Source organism: Sus scrofa, chromosome 12 (assembly GCF_054392235.1).
Source record: "Sus scrofa isolate SSC_HxYL_T2T_F1_AM1 chromosome 12, Sscrofa_HxYL_maternal_Yorkshire_Landrace_v2.0, whole genome shotgun sequence".
In the NCBI taxonomy this organism is placed as follows: Eukaryota; Metazoa; Chordata; class Mammalia; order Artiodactyla; family Suidae; genus Sus; species Sus scrofa.
In genome coordinates this window covers 18,698,893-18,719,055 of record NC_139394.1, presented here as the reverse complement: position 1 = coordinate 18,719,055, position 20,163 = coordinate 18,698,893, and the positions used below count along the sequence as shown (strand labels likewise).

The window sequence follows — 20,163 nt, the reverse complement described above, 5'->3', positions numbered from 1 at the left end:
TGGGGGTCACAACTATGGCTCAGATCTAATCTCTGGCCCAAGAGCTCCCTATGCTGTGGGGCGGCCAAAAAAGAAAAACAAAACAAAAGAAAAAATATAAAAGATATAAGGATCTTAAAGGATTAAAACTCACTGTGTACAATAAAAATACATGAATCTATATTACTAATAAATAATCAAGTGGAGAAGAATGGAAAGCTCTTCCTTACAACAAAATTCTGACCAATAAATACAGAAGAAATAATAAGAGAAAAACCACCATTTGTAACTATTATATAAACAAGCTAGGAATGACCAATGGATGACAAAAGAAGTAAACTTTGATAAGGATAGCATGTTTATACTGACTCAAGGTACCTGCCCACAAATTATTAGAAAGGGTAAAATAAAATAGTAACTTCGCACTGGAGAAACCTGACAGGCCCACCCTAGCCAAGTCATCAAAGTTGACATCACCAGTAATGGGATATGGGGACATCAGGGACCTTCTGACGTGACGGACTAGTAAAAACACAATGCAGGAGTTCCATCATGGCTCAGTGGTAATGAACCCGACTAGGATCCATGAGGTTTCGGGTTCAATCCCTGGCCTCGCTCAGTGGGTTAAGGATCCAGCGTTACATTGAGCAGACGTGCAGGTTGCAGACGCGGCTCAGATCCCACATTGCTGTGGCTGTGGTGTAGGCCAGTAGCTACAGCTCCGATTCAACCCCTAGCCTGGGAACCTCCATATGCCATGGGTGCAGCTCTGAAAAGACAAAAAAAAAAAAAAAAAAAAAAAAGAGAGAGAGAGAGACTATAGAGACATGAAAATTGAATGTTGGGTTGGGTTAGGGGAAAAAAAACCTCTATAAAGGACATTACTGGAACAATCAGAGAGACTGATTACGGTCTCCAGAAAAGGCCTATACGACAATATTGACCAATACTAAGTTTCCAAATCTTGGTAAGTGTATGTCCCTGTTAGGAAATAAATCCTGAAATACATTACTTTCAATTGGTCCAATGGAAAACACACAAACGTGTGAGGGCACACAAGCATGTACAGAGAGATGATTACAAAGCAAATGAAGGTGTGTTCTCAGTATTACTACAACTTTTCAATAACTTCGAAATTACCCCAAAATGAAGTTAATTTTTAAAAAGGGCAACGCTGGCTCCCTCTGCTGGCTATCTCACCAATGACAACATGAATGAGGTTAGCCAAATTAGCTATTCTTTTTTTTTTTTTTTTTTTTTTTTTTTTTTTTAAGGGCCACAGGAGAGGCAAGGCATGTGGAAGTTCCCAGGCTAGGGGTTGACTTGGAGCTGCAACCACCAGACATGGGGTCCGAGCCTCATCTTCTACCTGCACCACACATAGCTCAGGGCAACAGTGGACCCTTAACCCACTGAGCAGGGCCACAGTGGGAACTCCACATACCTAATCTTTCTATTTAGAAATATAAAAAACACTCTGGCCCTTTTAACTCCAATCTCTTCTTAGTTTAGACAACTTCACTGACATTTAAAATCCGGAGCTCCTGTTGTGGCTCAGTGGAAACAAGCCTGACTAGTATCTATGAGGACACTGGTTTGATCCCTGGCCTCGCTCAGTGGGTTCAGGATCTGGTGTTGCTGTGAGCTGTGGTGTAGGTTGCAAATACAGCTTGAATCCCTAATTGCTGTGGCTGTGGCATAGGCTGGCAGCTGCAGCTCTCATTTGACCCCTAGCCTGGGAACTTCCATATGCTGCAGTTGTGCCCCTAAAAAGCAAAAAAGTAAAATAAAACAAAAATTCACTTACAGGAATAAACTCTCCTCCCTCCCTATTATTTACATTTGTCATTCCTGTGTTTCCATTTTTTTTTTTTTTTTTTTTTTTTGGTCTTTTTGCCATTTCTTGGGCTGATCCCTCGGCATATGGAGGGTCCCAGGCTAGGGGTCTAATTGGAGCTGTAGCCACCAGCCTACACCACAACCATAGCAACGCCAGATCTGAGCCACGTCTGTGACTTATACCACAGCTCACGGCAACGCTGGATCCTTAACCCACTGAGCAGGCCAGGGATCAAACCTGCAACCTCATGGCTACTAGTCGGATTTGTTAACCACTGCACCACGACAGGAACTCCTCCTGTGTTTCTCAAATGACAACGAGTCCTATCATCTTGAGCTTCTCTGGGCAGGGGGTGAGGGACTCACTGAGAACTGATTTACACCTTTATTTGCTGCCCTAATTTTAAAGCAAGTATGAGCCTTAATCTCACAGACGCTCACATTCTCTGGCTCCTGGCTCAGCTCACTCAGAGCTCTGGGCAGTGTGTAGGGCAAATATAACAGGGAGAGAGGGGTCCCAAAGGACAAAAGCAGACTCACGCCCTCGGCAGCATCAATGAACAGGACCACTCCATCTGAGATGCGCAAGCCAGCTGTGACTTCATCAGAAAAATTCACATGCCCTGAAAAGCAAATACCAGGTAAGTCGCCACTTGTGTGGATACAGGCTGAGGCACAATCAACTTGTATGTGGTCTGCAGGGCATTGCAAAGCATGTGAACCCACAAAGAGCCCCGTTCCCTTCTCCCCACAGCTCCCTGCAGTGTATAAAATTCCACATTAGGAGTTCCCTGGTGGCCTAGTGGGTTAAGGATCTGGCATTGTCACTGCTGTGGCTTGTGTTCAATCCCTGGCCCAGGAATTTCTGGATGCCATGGGCATAGCCAAAAAAAATTTCCACGTTAGTGTCCCATCCTTGGATTGTGCTTTTATACAGGAGGCCCCCAAACATAAAAAGGAGGAAATGTTTTACCAAGCAGGGCATAATGCATTCCACTCACACCCTAGCTTAGTCTAACCATCAGTGAGTCGAATTCTGTAGGACAGAAGACAATCTGGAGGCAGAAAAAAAGGCAAAGGAAGGGCTTTAGCATGGATCTGGTTCCTGGCAAAGTGCTGCTGCTGGGTATGGGTGGGGGTCAGGGGCTAAGAAGTAGGAGGGCATAGGGCACCTGATGGGGCAAAAGGCCAATCTGCCAAAACCCAGATTTTCCAGAATTCCCATTGTGGCGCAGCAGAAAGAACCTGCTTGTACCCATGAGGATGCGGGTTTGACCCCTGGCCTCACTCAGTGGGTTGGGGATCTGGCATTGCGGTGAGTTGTGGTGTAGGTCACAGATGAGGCTCAGATCCTGCACTGCTGTGGCCCCCTAGCCTGGGAACCTCCATATGCCATGGGTGTGGCCCTAAAAAGCAAAAAATAAAAATGAATCAAGAGAAAAAGGCAGCCAAGGGACAAGATATGCTGCTCCATGGCAACCTGTACGTCCCCCAGCCACTGGTAAGTACCCGTGGTCTCCATCAAAAGACTGAGATGGCCTGAGGCTGGGACCATGTCTGACTCATCTTTGTCACCCCAATGTCTAGCACAGTGACTGACAGGCTGAAACTAATATATGAATAAGATTCCCCCAAATTTAAATAGTCTAGAGCAGAGTCAAGAGAGGAATAAGACAGAAGACCTGGAGCACAGTGCTTGCTAATTAACTGGTTAGAAGCAAAGGAAACCGTTAAAAATGAAAATTATCATCTCAATGAACAGAATGTAAAAACAAAGACATAATGCTCTGTTCTGTTCTAGAAAGAGTAGGAGCACAAGAAAAAAATAAGTCAAGGTTTTGACAGTAAAAGGTCAGGAACATCCTACCTGGAGTGTCCATGATATTGAAGAGATAGGATTTTCCTTTGGTATCTGGCAAGACCACTGTCACAGGAGTACTTTTGATGCCAACACCCCTCTGAAAGTCACAGAGAGAGAGACAGGATGATCAAGAGCTCATCCTATGCAGGAGGGGTTTACTCTGCTTTGGGGGCTTCCCAGTTGCTAGTAAGTTACACCACCGTCTCTCCTTGTAGTGTGTGTGATTTTGTAACCTAGTCCTCTAATCAGAATGACCTTGAAGACAAACTATCTTGGTCTTAACAGCATTTCCCAGGATGGGGGAGAGTTGGTTCAAATAGAAAAAAGTAAAAATAAAAGAACAAGCAAGCAAAGCAGTGGTAAACCATAATAGGAGAATCCACAGTCCTAAAATCTTATCTTCCTCGTACACTATAAATAAAAATAATTAAACATCATATAAATCAAAAGAAACTATCTGGGTTACTTTAGGTTCCTTTTTTTTTTGGCTGTGCCTGTGGCATGTGGAAGTTCCCAGACCACACAAGAGATCAAACCCAAGCCAGAGCTGTAATAGCACTGATCCTTAACCTGCTAGGCCATGAGGGAATTCCTAGGTTTTTTTTTGTTTTTTGGGTTTTTTTTTTTGGTCTTTTTGCCATTTCTTGGGCCGCTCCCTCGGCATATGGAGGTTCCCAGGCTAGGTAGGGGTTGAATCGGAGCTGTAGCCGCCAGCCTATGCCAGAGCCACAGCAATGCAGGATCCGAGCCACGTCTGCGACCTACACCACAGCTCACGGCAATGCCGGATCATTACCCCACTGCACAAGGGCAGGGATCGAACCTGCAACCTCATGGTTCCTAGTCGGATTTGTTAACCACTGCGCCGCAACAGGAACTCCTTTTTTTTTTTAAATATAGTGAAAGTTATAGTAGGAGTTGCTGCTGTGGTACAGTGGCTTAAGAATCTGATTGCAGCAGTGGAGGGGCAAGTTCAATTCCCCAGCCCGTCACAGTGGGTTAAAGGATCTGGCATTGTCACTGCTATGGCTTATGTCACTGCTGTGGTGTGGGTTCAATCCCTGGCCTGGGAACTTCTACATGCCACAGGCACAGCTAAAACCCAACAAAAAAAAGCCCAACTCCAGTCAAATATATACACACATATATTTTTTAAATAGCTAATATTTGTTGATTGCTTATCATATGCCAGCACCGTTTAGAGTTCCTTTGGTTAGTCAAACTTATACATTTGTGCTTTCCATGTGGTCATTTAAGAGAGACAGAAATAAAGGAGGGGAGTTCCCATCGTGGCTCAGCAGAAACAAATCTGACTAGCATCTGTGAGGACACAGGTTTGATCCCTGGTCTTACTCAGGGGGTTAAGGCTCTAGGGCTGCCGTGAGCTCTGGTGTAGGTCGCATACGCAGCTTGGATCCTGTGTTGCTGTGGCTATGGTGTAGGCCAGTGGCTACAGTTCCAATTCAACCCCTAGCCTGGGACCCTCTATATGCCATGGAAGCGGCCCTAAAAAGACACACACACACACACACACACACAAAAAAAAAAAAAAAAAAGGAGAAGAGGAAACAGAAGGTGTTAGAGGGGAGGGATAAAGATCCCCTCTAGATGGAAAGACTAACCAGATGAAATGGAAAAGACAGAGATATACGTGCACTCCTTTACAGAGAAAGAGAAGAACAAAGAGAGATGAACCTCTTCTCTAAGGGAAGCTGCCCCTAGGAAGAGCGACATATGGATGGAGTCATCCTATAGATTTTAAGGATGATGTCATTTTAAAAATCATGTTTGGCTTCTGTATAACTTACAGATAAATGTACACACCACCTCTTGGCATCTGCCCCATTAGGCTAAATTAAATCCAGGTAAGGACAGGAGGGTCTCTCCTTTTATCCTACAGTTTGCCTACCCAGTCTCTTTCAAGTTAGAGATCATGGGACGAAGCAGGGAGATAAAGAGGTTGAGGGATGGGAGTTATGGGGGACGGGTGCTGTATGGGCCAAAACGTTATCATAAAAACTTTCCCTACAAAACCACCACTGCTGGGTCTGGTGTGGCAACAATCAGATTCCCAAAGGCATACTTACCTCTTGCTCTGTGAAGAGGATGTCTGTGTAACACAGCTGAAAAAAGAAAAAAAAAAAAATGTAGTTACCACCTGAATTCAGATTCCTGCCACCCACAAACCATCAATCATTCCCCTCACCCGCTCCTAACTTGGGGGCCTCTGGCTCAGGAGGAGAACAGATGGAAGACAAGAGGGTGCGCTACAGAGAGTTCAATGAGACTAGGGCCCTCCCAGGTGGAAAATGCTCCTGGATGGTTTTTTGGGGGGAGTCAGGGAAGTCACTAAGGACCAAGGTGGCTGGAGAGCTAAATCACATCAAATGCAATGAATTCTGCACAGTGGTAAAGGAAGACACCTCTAGCCTTCACGGAACACCCGCACATCAAAACAGTCAATCTGGCGGAGACCGAACAGTTATTGCACTGAGACTTGTAGCCACACTGGGCCTCATTCACAGGCATTTAAATTTATCATGGAAACAACAAGGTCCAACTGTATTATATTTATAGAGTAGGCTATTAATACTATGACAGGAAAGAATAGGCTATAAAAGTCAGGATATATCAGAACACAGGAGGGATCTCAAGTGCAGAACAGATCATCCAAAAATACTGCAGGTTAATATTCTCTATGTTCCTGAGAAAATTGAAATTATTTTCTTAAGGGCTATTAATAGAAATTACAATTATGAAGCAGCATATTATAGGCATCATTACTTATAATGAGAGTGGGAGGTTAGAAGGAAGGAGAAGGAGAGACACCCCCCTGTGTTCTGAATGGTTCATCCCAAACCCTCCACAGAATTTCTACTTACATCTTGGTCATAGCGCTTTCTGATTTCCGGGTGAGTCTGCTCTATTAAACAATCTACAAAACACGTCTGCAAGGGAAAAGAAAGTTATGTTCTGCTGGCCACAGAGGAAAATCGACTCCACCCTCCCCCAGTTACCAATACACCACACAATTCAGGGATAAGGAGAGGAGGAGGAGAGCAGGGGGGATTATGGGACAACAAAGAAATAAAGAAGCCACGGGATTATTTTCAAATGAAAGATGAAATCTTTCTTGGGCAAGCGTCCTCCAGGAAATGAAAACTTATAAAATAAAGTAAGGCCCAATTTCCCCTCTGCTGTCCAGATGTAGACACAAGGCTCAGGCATGCAAGTGGCTTAGCTTTCCATCTGCTGCTCAGGAAAAGCTGGGATTTCACGGCTCGGTTTCACAATAGGCTCCAGGGAGGCCCTGCAGAGTCAGGAGGTCCAGCCTTATGGCCTCAGACCCCAATTAGTGACTCTTAGGCTGAAAAACTCAGCAGAAACAAAGAGCAACCCTGTTCCAAGTTCCCTCACCTTGCCATGGTGGAGATGGCCACAGAGCGTCACGTTTCTGATGAGCTCCGAGTTATCCATCAGATCTGCCAAGAAACTGAAAGGAGAAAGGAAGAGAGAAAAGGGACTCTGGCAACGGTTTTCAAACAAAGGAGCGGTGCAGAGATGTTCTAGGTATTTTTGGCCAGGAACAATTTCCAGCCCAACTGGAGAATGTTCCAAGGCAGACATGAATTTCTACCCCTACACAGTTCAGGCTTTGGGAATGGAACAGACTCATTTGTGAGGTGACATAATCTTGAAATGTCATGGAGCTTTCAATAGGAAAATAATGACATTTAAAAAGCAAGTAAGGGGGAGTTCCTGTTGTGGCGCAGTGGAAACAAATCCGACTAGGAACCATGAGACTGCAGGTTCAATCCCTGGCCTCGCTCAGTGGGCTAAGGATCTGGTGTTACCATGAGCTGTGGTGTAGGTCGCAGACGAGGCTCGAATCTGGCGTGGTTGTGGCTGTGGTGTAGGCCGGCAGCTGTAGCTCCGATTAGACCCCTAGCCTGGGAACCTCCATATGCTGAGGGTGCAGCCCTAGTAAAAGACAAAAAAAAAAGGAAGAAAGAAAGAAAGAAAGAAAATGCTGGCAAATTGTAGGGAGAGAGTTCTGCTTTCACAATAATTCACTGGCTACTTCAACCACAAACCACCTCCTACCTCCACAAAAAAAATGAACCCATACTGTTTGTGCAGAGATGCTGCAAGACCTTATAACTTACTCCATTTCATACACTGTGACAGGTAGTGTCTGCTCCATCAGAGTGAATTTCTTGGTTTTCACTGGCTTAATAATGGGTTCTAGGAGAAAAAAAAAGTAGTGATGTGCAGGTAGGCATAAAACATAAAAACACAGAGCCCTATTCCAACAGACTGAGCTTTCAGAATATACGATATGCGACATCAATTTATGCTATTCTCATGGGTCACTGAGATTGAGAAAGTCCTGGGAATGCTATTTGGCACGAGACAGTGAAGGGTCTTGAATTGTGGAGTGAGGTGTTTGGACTTTATTTTGTGAGAGGAAGAGAGAGGGACTAGATAGAGGATGAGCTCGATATCAGTTCAAAAGCACTCCTTGCATTTAAAAATGCAACCACTTTCCAGAAGCTCAGTGAAAATTAGTAAAGTGGAAAATAAGCATTGTGAAGACTAGTTAAAGGAGTTGGTATTGTTTGGATATCAGACCAGAAGAGAACTTAAAGACTGTCTTCAAGCACCTAAACGGATATTAGATTAAAAGAAAGAACGCTCTCTCTCTTTGTAACTCTTATTTGCTAAGTAACAAGCTATGAGTTTTACTGAATATCAAAATGGGGTTAATTGAATCTCAATCTAGACATAGTACCTGAAAGAGAAACTAATCAGTTCATTCACTGAGCTTTCAAGATAGTTTTCTGGTTTCGGATTCAGCGCTCCCCAGCCAGCGCCTCCAGACTCACCGGTGAGAGGCTGCGTGTCCTCCTCCTGAACTATGGTCTCCACTTCGGGGCCGTACACCTCCTCGGCTGTGGGGTAGTACTTCTTGTCCTCATGCAGCACCACCTCCATCCCAGGGTGCTCTTCATCATGATCTCCTACATCGTCATCGTCGTCCTCGTCGTCCATCTAAAAGCAAGAGAGCGAAGACGGTTGGAAGGGGTGCGCACTTTTCCTGTTCAATGACCGGCCACATTACACGAGTTAAAAGCAATGGCTCCACACACTTGACAGCTTCTTATTTTGAGTTCTGTGCTGGAGAGTCAGCGGGGCAGGTTCTACTGTGTGATGCTCCACAAAGAGAAGACTAAGCCAGGACTGTGGATGGCTCGCCTGATTCAAACTAACCCTTCCAAAAATGTGGGCCACTGGTTACAAGCGGATGGAGATTGGAGAAAACAAATGGCTTATTGCAACACACTCTTTTAAGGGAAAAAATAACTTCCTCCATGGGCAGAAATGAGAGGCAGAAACTGGGAACACGTCCATACCTTTAAAATTTTCTCTTAGACTCACAGAATTGTTTTTGAAAAATACCTTTGTGACAGATAAATAACAGGTGTTGGCAAGGATGCGGAGAACCTGGAGCCCTTATACCCTGCTGATGGGAATGGAAAATAGTGCAGCTGCTTTGGGAACAGTTTGTTCATTCTTCAAGATGTTAAATACAAAGTTACCACATGACCCAGCAATCCTGCTCCCAGGTATCTAGGCCAGACAAACAAAAACTTAGGTTCACACAAAAACATAAATAAATATTCATAGTAGCATTATTCTTAATAGTTAAAAGGCAGAAACAAACGAAATGTTGATGGAATGATGCATGGATAAATAAAATGTGGTACATCCATACAATGGAATATTATTTGGTAATAAAAAGAAATTTAATACTTATTCTTGGTACAACATGCATGAACCTAAGATACATTACGCTAAGTAAAAGAAACCAGACACAGGGAGTTCTCTTGTGGCTCAGTGGGTTAAAGATTCAGTGCTGTCCCTGCTGTGGCTGTGGGTACATCTGTGGTGTGGGTTCGATCCCTGACCTGGGAACTTCCATATGCTGCAGGTGTAGCCAAAGAAAAAAAGGAAAAAAAGAAAGAAAGAAACCAAACACAAAATGGCTCATATTCTACAATTCTGTTTATACGAAATGTCCAGAAAAGGCAAATCTATAGAGACAGAAAATAGACTAGTGTTGCCTAGGGATGGAGCGGGGTAAGAGAACTGGGAGGCAATGGTTATGGGGTAAGAGATTTCTTTCCCAGATGATGAAAACATTTCTACAACTGATTATGATGACGGATGCATGACTAGGAATACCCTAAAAAAAAAACCCAGTGAAATATACATAGGAAATGGGTGAATTGTGAGGTATGTGAATTTTTTTTCTTTTGGCCATGCCCATGGCATATGAAAGTTCCTGGGCCAGGGGTCAAACCCGCACAGCACTGACCCAAGCCACTGTAATGACTAGGCTGGATCCTTAACCCACTGGGCCATAAGAAAACTCCTGCATGAATTATACTTCAATAAAACTGTTAAAAAATAACTTCGTAACCTCCATTTTGCTAATACACAGGTAATTAGAAAACAGTCAAGCAAAAACTAAAATCAATTATATATATATATATATATATATATATTTTTTTTTAGGGCTGCACCTGTGGCATATGGAAGTTCCCAGGCTAGGGGTCAAATTGGAGCTGTAGCTGCCAGCCTACACCACAGCCACAGCAATGCCAAATCCAACCAAGCCTTATCTGCGACCTGCACCACAGCTCATGGCAATGCCAGATCCTTCACCCACTGAGCGAGGCCAGGGATCAAACCTGCCTCCTCATGGATATTAGTCAGATTCATTACCACTGAGCCACAATGGGAACTCCAACAACACATATATTACACCGTCTACTTTTGATGACTGTGGTCCATCACATACACTAACTTATTTAACCAATACCCTATTTTTTCTTTCCTTCTTTTTTTTGGCTGTATCCACAGCACATGGAAGTTCTCAGGCCAGGACTGAACCCACTGATGCAGTGACCTATGCCACAGCTGTGGTAATGTTGGATCCTTAGCACACTGTGCCACAGTGGGAACTCTGACCAATCCCCTATTTTTTAACATTAGAGGTGGTTTCTAATTTCTAGCACTGTAAACATCACTGCAATCAACTACTTTTCATACACATATCTCTGTAAACATCTCTCATCATTTCTTCAGGATAATCCCAGAAGTAAAACTCCTGGGCCAGGAGTTCCCATCATGGCGCAGCAGAAACGAATCTGATTAGGAACCATGAGATTGTGGGTTCAATCCCTGGCCTCACTCAGTGGGTTAAGGATCTGACATTGCTGTGAGCTGCAGACGCGGCTTAGATCTGGTGCTGCTGTGGCTCTGGCATAGCTGGCAGCTGTAGCTCTGATTGGACCCCTAGTCTGGGAACCCCCCATATGCCACAGGTGCAGCCCTAAAAAAAAAGCAAAACAAACAAATAAAAACTAAAAAAAAAAAAAACCCAAAAAAATTGCTGGGCCAAAGAGTCACATACCTCAAGGTTTTGATGTGCATCCCTACCCTGCAGAAATGCCTTCACAACTCACACTCTCAGGGGTAGTAGCACATAACAGCACAACACATGTTGGAGTTAGATGAGAGGTCACGTGGCTTATAGTCCGCCGTTCATTCAACAATTTTTTTTTTTTTTTGCTTTTTAGGGCCGCACTCATGGCGTATGGAGGCTCCCAGGCTTGGGGTAGAATAGGAGCTGTAGCCTCCGGCCTCTGGCCTCTGGCCTCCGCCACAGCCACATCAGACAGATCAGAGCCACCAGATCTGCAGCTGACACCACAGCTCACAGCAACACTGGATCCTTAACCCACTGAGCAAGGCCAGGGATCGATCCCGCAATCTCATGGTTCCTAGTCGGATTCATTTCCACTGGGCCACGATGGGAACTCCCATTCAACAGATATTTAACAAGCACCTACCCTGTGCCAGGCACTTCTCTGGACACTGCCCTACTCCTCACACATTAGGAATCCCACAAGATGGGAGTTCTTTTTAAAAAAATTTTTTTATTAAGATGGGAATTCTTTAAGGGCTATTCATGTTTGTGTCCTCAGTAAATGGGAAGGGGTGGAAAAAACAGAAGGATCCGGGGCTGCTGTGAGCTGTGGTGTAAGTCACAGATGCGGCTCGGATTCCGAGCTGCTGTGGCGTAGGCCGGCGGCTACAGCTCCGATTCGACCCCTAGCCTGGGAACCTCCATATACCGCAGGTGCGGCCATAAAAAAGAAAAAACAAAACAAAACAAACGAGGTTACCAAAGGGGAAAGGGAGGAAGGGATAGGATAAATCAGGAGTATGGGATTAACAGATACAAAGTGCCATACATTTAAGAGATAAGCAAGGAAGATTTACCATTCAGCAGAGAAAACTATACATATTCAGTATCCTGTAATAACCTATAATGAAAAATAATTTGAAAAAATATATATAACTGAAGCACTTTGTTGTACACCCAAAACTAACACAGTGTGTAAATCAACGCAACTTCAATCTTAAAAAATGAGAAGGGACGGGATCCAGTTTCTATTAGATAGAAATAAGAACAAATATCCGTAAGAACAGGAGGGAAGGCATATGTCACAGATGCAGAGAGGGGGGTAATTTCACCCAAATTCCAGCACGTCAACTTCTTTCTTATGAACATAAAACTCTCCAGTGGTGAGCCGACTGGCTACCTCCTTCCAGCTCTACACTCTACTTCTATTAAGGGACTCAAGACTATCTTAGCTCTTTTAGCGGCCATATACATCCTACTGCTGGTGGCTTCGAGACAGCTATCAAGCTAGCTCTCTTCGTTCTACACCACTGAATGCATTCTAAATCCAATTATAGGATTTTATGTAATAATTTTCAACTACCTGTAATTATTTCTGAGTGTCCTGACAGCAGCTCAAACTTGACAAGTCTAAAATAAAACCAAACAAGCATCTTTTTCTCATTTCCTTTCCTGTTAATAACCAGCCTTCATCTAGTTATCCCAGCTCCCATCACTCAAACAATGGCCCCAATCTATATCCTTCCACTGTGACGAACTTCTGGCTGGTCTCCACACCTCCCAAACCTCCCTTCACTGAAGGAAGGATCCCAGCATCCTGCTTTGGTCATGTCACTCCCAGTTCTCCATTCTAGGCTTTCCAGAGTCTGGCCCCTCCTCCTAGCACTGTAAACATCACTGCAATCAACTACTTTTCATACACATATCTCTGTAAACATCTCTATCCCACAGCTGTCCCTTCCAGGGACAGCTGTCCCTTCCAGGGACTGTGCTTCGACCATTAGGAGGAGAAATCATTTCCTCTTAACACACAACCCCTGGGTCCCTGCTCACTCCAGTCTTTTCTAGAAGGTCCTTTCTTCTTCCCTGTCTCCATTATGAAAATCCTATTCATCTCTTGACTGTTACACACCTCGCTAAAAAGCGTTTTTAAAAATCTATGGACCCGATGCGGAGTAGGAGGCCACAGGAATTCGTAATCTGCTGCAAAAAGTATGAACTAGTACAGCCGTGCTGAAGACTAATTTGACAGCATCAACACATTAAGTATATATATGCTCTGATCATCAGCAACCCTGCTTTTGGAAAAATAACCCAAGGAAATGTTCACACGGTGCATGAAGGGATATATCTGAGAATATTCAATGCAGTATTATCGGTGGGGAGGAAAGGCTGGTGTCAGGTAACCTGGGGCCCTTCACTAAGAGAGTAACGCACACCAGGGAGAACTGGGCAGCAACTGAATGCCACAAACTGGACGTACCCAAGTGTGGATGGATGTTAAAAATGCATCACTCACCACAAGGCTGAGGGCAAAAGTAAAAAACAGAATGATAACAGGTAACAAGATACCATTTACTTGAATTAAAATTACACAGACTCAAAGACATAGAGAAGAGTCTTGTGGTTGCTAAGGGGAGGGAGGGAGAGTGGGATGAACTGGGAGTTTGGGATTAGTAGACGCAAACTATTACATTTAGAATGGATAAGCAAGGTACAGCACAGGGAACTATAACCAGTCTCTTGGAACAGACCACGATGCAAGGTAATATAAGAAAGGGAATGTATACATACATGTATGACTACGTCACTTTGCTGTACAGTAGAAATTGGCACACACTGTAAATCAACTATACTTTAATAAAAAATAAATTAATTAAAAAACCCACATGCATACAGTGCAACGATACATGTTTTTTGCAACTCATACAAACAAAGAACACACATACATTAGAATGACTGTGGTTACGAGTATGAGAATAAGATAGAAAAGAAATTAGTGAGTTAAATAAATAAGGGCACAGCCTTCCTAAGCAATAATACTGCGGAACTAGAATATCATTAACTCAACCCTCTGGACCGAGGTGAAAACATTCACACATTGCTTAACCATTTCTTTCTTTTTAAAATTTTTGTTGTTGCAAACGGCATTAGTGAGATATGTCACACTCCACACAATTCACCCATTTTAAGTGCCCTGTTTAACGGTTTTCAGTATACTCAGGGTTGTGCAATCATCACCACAATCAAATTTAGAACATTTTGATCTCCCCCCCAACTCCTGTACCCTTTAGCCATTACGCCCCAATTCCTGCCCCCAACCTGGGCAATCACTAATCACTCTACTTTCTGACTCTACAGATGCCTACCCTTTCTTCAGGTCCATTTCCTCAGATATGTTTCTTGGTCATTTCAGCCAGGAATGATCCCTCCTTTCATACTATTACTATAGATACAAGTTAGGATCACTTAACTGGTGCTTGTCCTTCCCTGTTTCGGATTATAAGCATCTCTGCGCTGCATGTCCCCTGCCAAGCAGCAGGTTGCTGGAGAGCAGGGATAGTGCCTTGGCTCTCTTCTGCACCACATCTCTTGCAAGTAGTTAAGTGCTCTATAAATACTTAATGAATGAATGCTTGGACTTTATTTAACCCAGAATTCAAGTTTGTTGAGATCACTCTGAATTTAGATTCCGTTATGCAATGTAACAGTTTATGTCATGTGCAAAGTTTATAAACCTCTCTTCTCTAGTTTCACCTAAGTCATTGATAAAAAGGTTGAAAAGGATGGGACCAAGCATGCACAGATGCTTGGGGCATGTCACAAGAACTCTGGCGGTGATCCAGTAATCAACACTCTTTGGGTCCCACTGTTCAGTTGGCTGGGACCTCTCCCAATCATATTGTGACTCAGCCCATTTTCTTTCCACAAGGACATCATGAATTACAGTGGTAACCTTGGGAAGGGCCCTGATATGAAATGAGGACCAAAGAAGACTTTCTATTTGGTCTGCATGAAACTGAATTCATGAATTACTTGTGCAATGAAAAATAATCTCTTTAAAATAGTATCTTAAAGAGAAAAAAATTGGTTTATTAAAAAAAAAAATACTTCAAACGCCCTGTCCAAGTCAAGAGACATAATATCCACAGCATACATACCCACGACCTATATCTAGCTTAATATCTCAAGCTAGTAACTGAATCAAGAGAAATTTATTTTTTGTTTCTTTGTTTTGCCTGGACCTGTGGCATGCAGAAGTTTCTAGGCCAGGTATTGAACCCAAGCCACAGAAAGACAATACCAGATCCTTAACCTGCTGAGCCACCAGAGAACTCCAAGAGAAGTTTCTTTTTATAAAACTCATACTAGTGGAATTCCTGCTGTGGTGCAGCGGGTTAACGATCCAGCCTGTCTCTGTGGAGGTGCCAGTTCGATACCCAGCCCAGCGCCAGGGGCTAAGGATCTGGGGTTGCTGCAGCTGTGGTATATGTCACAGCTGCAGCCGGGATTCGATTCCTGGACTGGGAACTCCAAATACCACAGGTGCAGCCAGGAAAGAAAAAACAAAAACAAAAACAAACCCCACAAAACAAACAAAAAACCCCCTTGTACTAGCTTCCTAAGTGTGCAACAGTCATCTGCTCTGCAATTCCTTCCATGATTTTTACTACGGGTGCATATTACATGTACCAGTTTGTGGCTGCAGAATGCAGTGGCTTATCTCCACCTTTGAAAAGTAGGACGAGTTGCCTGAACCACTATCTACCACCATGGCCACTCCCCATTTGCTTAAAGATGACCTCGGTGGTTCTCAGCTTACCTCCCTGCAAGGTCTCCCTCGCCCTCCCACCCACGATGTAATTCATCTGGCCCAGAGATCGGAACGCATATAAAGGTACCAGCTACTCCCTTTTCACCTCACCTGTATGGCTTCACTTTTCTTTTTCCAGTGTCTACTCTATTTTTTCTAGCTTGAAGGATATTTTCTCAGGTGGAAAAGACAAACGGCAGCCAGGACTTCTGTCCTCCTTTCCTGCTGTTTCATTAATATCAAGCCTCCACTAATAAGCAGTAGGCCTATCTACTTCTTCCTCATCTTGTTCTAAAAAACTGTTAAAACACAAAAGCCTTATTTGGCATCTTTTGTAAGCCTCAGACCATTCAGAACTTCATCCCCCATAACTCTCCTAAGAAGAGTCATAGAAATCTATGCTTCCCTTTTCTATTGCTTCCATGTATCTTTCAAAACCCCAGTTCATGAGGGAGTTTCCAGGGCAGTGGCATTTGAAAAAGTTGACTACCTTAGATAAGTTGGAATTATTCATGACTGCCAAAAGGCACTTCAAACAAATGGACAAAGGACAACTACCAGATGAACTAGAGCTCAAGAGTATAAAACCACCCTACCAATGAATGAGATTACCTTATGTTCTCCTTTGGAACTTCAGTAGCCAAGCTTTCTTGGGGGCGGTGTAAGACCCGAGTAAGTCATAATAACGATAAAAAGGGCAACATTAGAGCTATACACAGGGTATTCTGTGAGCACAGAGGATTCATTACTTTATTGCTTTTGTTTTTTTTTTTACTTTATTGCTTTTTTGAAAAAGAGAGAACTGAAAAAAGTTATTTATTTGTTTTACCTCATCAAGATCTTTGGTCTCTCTGCCCAATTCATCATCATCTTCATCAGAATCAAGCTCTGGTCCAATATAATTCCCAAACTCATCATATAAGTCAGTATCCATGATGCTAAAATTCAAAAAGAGAAGTTAGATGCTGGCAAGGTGATCAAGGCCTCCACCCGAGCCGATGGTTGACCACATCCCATCACACAAATCTCCTCTGCAGTGACATCAACCAGACTCCTCTTCCCAAGTCCTGCACATTCACCTCCTCTCTGTACTCACTGGCCCTTTTTACACACTTTTCTCCCAATTCTTTTTTTCAATACTAAAAAAAAATTAAATAAATAATTTAAAAATAATACCAGAAAGTCACAAAAAGAGCACCAGTAAGTTTCTTTTTCCTAAATTATTTGAGAATAAGTTGCCGACACAATGTCTCATCGCTGCCCAAAACTTCAGGGCAGGAGCTGACAAACTACAACCTGCAGCCAAATCTGGCCTGCCAACTGTTTCTATACAGCCCTAAAGATAAGATGTTTTTCATATTTCTAAGTGATTGGAAAAAAAATTCCAAAGAGCAATATTTCATGATACACAAAAATTAGTTATATGAAATTCCCATCTTGGGTCTATAAAAACAGCTTCACTGGAACACAGCCATGCTCATTCTTTCATATTGCCTGTGGCTGCTCTCACACTCTAACAGCAGAGTTGAGTAGCTGTCACTGAGACCATATGGCCCACAAAGCCTAAAACATTTACTAGCTGGTCCTTAACAGCAAAAGTTTGCCTAACCCTTGCTTTAGTGTGTGTGATTCCTACAAACAAGGACATTCTCCTACATAACCACGATATAACCACCGATATCAGAAAATTTATATTGACACATTACTGCCACCTAATCCACAGGCCCCCATTCAAGCTTCACAAACTGTTCCAACAGAGTCCTGGACAGCTAAGGATCCAATCCAGATTCCATGTTTGTGTTTAGCTGATGTGTCTTTAGCGTCTGTCTTTTTTTCTTTTTTTGGCCTTGCCTGTGGTATGCAGAAGTTCTCAGGCCAGGGATTGAACCCACACCACAGCAGTGACAAATGCCAGATCCTTAACCCACTGCACCACCAGGGAACTCCTTTAGTGTCTTTCAGTCTGGAACAGTTCCTCACTCTTTCCTTGATTTCTGTGATTGGACACTTTTGAAGATTATAGGCTAGTGAGTTTGTAGAACGTCCCATAATTTGGCTTTGTCTGATGTTTCAGCATGATTAGTTTTAGGTTATGCATTGTGGGCAGGAACATCATAGAAATGATGCTGTGTTAAGAGCATTTCCTATCAGGTGGCACATGATTTTGATTTGTCCCATTGATGGTGATGCTAACTTAATCCCTTGATTGCAGTGGTGTCTACTAGGCCTTTCCACTGTAAAATTACTTGGTTTCTCTTTGTAATTACTAAGTATTGTGGGGTTGTCTCTACTTCAGTTATTGAGATTCTATTCAAAGTTCAAATGCCACCTCTTTCAAGCCTTCCTACAGCCTCAATTTCTTATTCTCCTATACTGCTTATTTCTTTTTTTGTGTCCTTCTCAGCCTTTAATTCTGTCCTGAATGGTAGTTAACTTACCAATTACTCTAACAACTCAACAGCTTACAAGTAATAAACAATAGACCAAAGCATGGATTAATGGGCAGGGCTCCGGAGGTGGAAGACTCCAGATGTGAATCCAAACTGTCACTTAATAACTATGTCACTTCAGGTAAGTTAGTCACCTCTCCAAGCTTGAGTCCTCATTTGGAAAAACGAACCGATTACTCCTCATTGCATTAGGGGTTATGAGAGTTAAATAAAATAGTCTGTGTAAAGAATTTGTCACATTTGACTAGGCACAATAAATGTCAGCTGGCATTGTTTTTTGGCCATTTTTTTTTAAATTTTAATTTTTTTGTCTTTTGTCCTTTTAGGCCTGCACCCACAGCATATGGAGGTTCCTAGGTTAGGGGTCTAATCAGAGCTGTAGCCATCGGCCTACACCACAGTCACAGTAATGCAGGACCCGAGCCACATCTGCAACCTACACCACAGCTCACAGTAACACTGGATCCTTAACCCACTGGGTGAGGCCAGGGATCGAACCCGCAACCTCATGGTTCCTGTTCGGATTTGTTTCCACTTCACCATGACAGGAACTCCTGGCCATTCTTGAATATAGGAATTCCGTGTTCTTTGTACTCACTACCAATCCCCAAAACAGCACCTCACATAAGTAGGAACTGGATAAAGGTTAACTGAATGAAATGTTTAATTTTAAGATATTGATATTTCTTGCATGAGGTTAATCCCTCCACCTCCCTCCGTGCCCCCTACTGAGAGCTGACTGTGGATAAAATGAAGAATTAAGAACTCCAAGCACTAGTAATTAAGCGAAATTATTACAGAAAGTTTCATATGCATAAAGGTTCTTTTTAGCTCCAAAGAGCTATCACATCCTTGCTCATTTCATTCTCCCAAAACACCTATGAAATGACCTTATTTCTGCTTCAGGACCACTGCACTTACTATTCTCTTTTGAAATGTCCTTCCCTTGGACATGCATAGCTGTTCCTTCATCTCACTGTCTCTACTAAAATGTCACCTCTGAGAACCCTTCCCTTGTCACTGTAAAAAAAAAAAAAAAAAAAAAGCTCCCCATACACACACTCTGCAATCCTCGCTTTCACTGTTTTATTGTTTTTATTAACGTTTACCATTAGCTGACACATATCTGTTCATGTATTTACTGTCATCTCTCCAAATACAGCTTAAGCAAAAACTTTGGATTTGTTTTTTGTTTTTTTCACTTACAGAGGTGTCCGGCACAAAACAGAACCTCAGTAAGTATTTGTTGAAAGACTAAATGAATGGCTCCAACAAGCAAAGAGAAAATAGTTGGCTTGCTCACAGTTGCACAAAACTAGTGAGCTTCGGTACTAAACTTCACTGCAGCTTCCCGCTACAGTCCAAGTTTCTCAAAGGAATACAGAGCAAGGGCCAAGGGAGCTTGGTAGAGAAGGGGTGAAGAGGGCACAGATGGAAGAGGGAGTGAGACAGGGGAATGAACAGTGAGAGAACGACCAGAGAAGGAGTTTTATAAATAGATGACACTGAGGGAAAACCGGAATCCGTGTGTGTTGCGGGGAGTTCATTCCCTTTCCCGCTCCACGCCTCAATTCACCCATTTGTAAAGTAAAAGTGGCAAACCGCATGTAACGTTTCTTCCAGATACGACATTATTTAATTTCCCATCCCATCGTAACGACCTCGCCACGCTCTGACCAGGGCCAACTCACCTCCCGTTGCTGGGCCAAAAACACCAAGTCTGCCGCCTGAGGCCTTGCTTCCGCCCCACGCCGCCGCACCACCTGCGCCCGCCGTCCGGAAGGACCCCGCAGACGCAGTGGTCGCGTTTCTGCCACGGAGGACAGCCCTCTGCCTGAGAACCAGCTTGGAGGAATGCCGGCCGCGGATACAGGAACTTGCAGGGCAGAGTTGTGGGTCCCCAAACCGAGGCGTAGACTGCTCCAAAGAAAGCGAGGCCTGAGGG

At 43.4% G+C, this 20,163-nt stretch overlaps 1 protein-coding gene across 1 annotated transcript in view; it reads right to left on the bottom strand.

Moving 5' to 3' along the window:
* Window positions 1-19,985, bottom strand: part of EFTUD2 (elongation factor Tu GTP binding domain containing 2) — a 40,357-nt gene extending 20,372 nt beyond the window's left edge. Inside the window, exons 1-9 of the mRNA XM_003131332.5 lie at window positions 19,910-19,985; window positions 16,598-16,706; window positions 8,566-8,731; window positions 7,846-7,924; window positions 7,097-7,172; window positions 6,562-6,627; window positions 5,767-5,802; window positions 3,686-3,776; window positions 2,359-2,441 (exon numbers count right to left, since the gene is read on the bottom strand). Of these exons, the coding sequence (XP_003131380.1) occupies window positions 2,359-2,441; window positions 3,686-3,776; window positions 5,767-5,802; window positions 6,562-6,627; window positions 7,097-7,172; window positions 7,846-7,924; window positions 8,566-8,731; window positions 16,598-16,702 (702 nt within the window). The 5' untranslated portion in view covers window positions 16,703-16,706; window positions 19,910-19,985. The remainder of the gene's footprint in view (window positions 1-2,358; window positions 2,442-3,685; window positions 3,777-5,766; window positions 5,803-6,561; window positions 6,628-7,096; window positions 7,173-7,845; window positions 7,925-8,565; window positions 8,732-16,597; window positions 16,707-19,909) is intronic.
* Window positions 19,986-20,163: the final 178 nt, after the last annotated feature.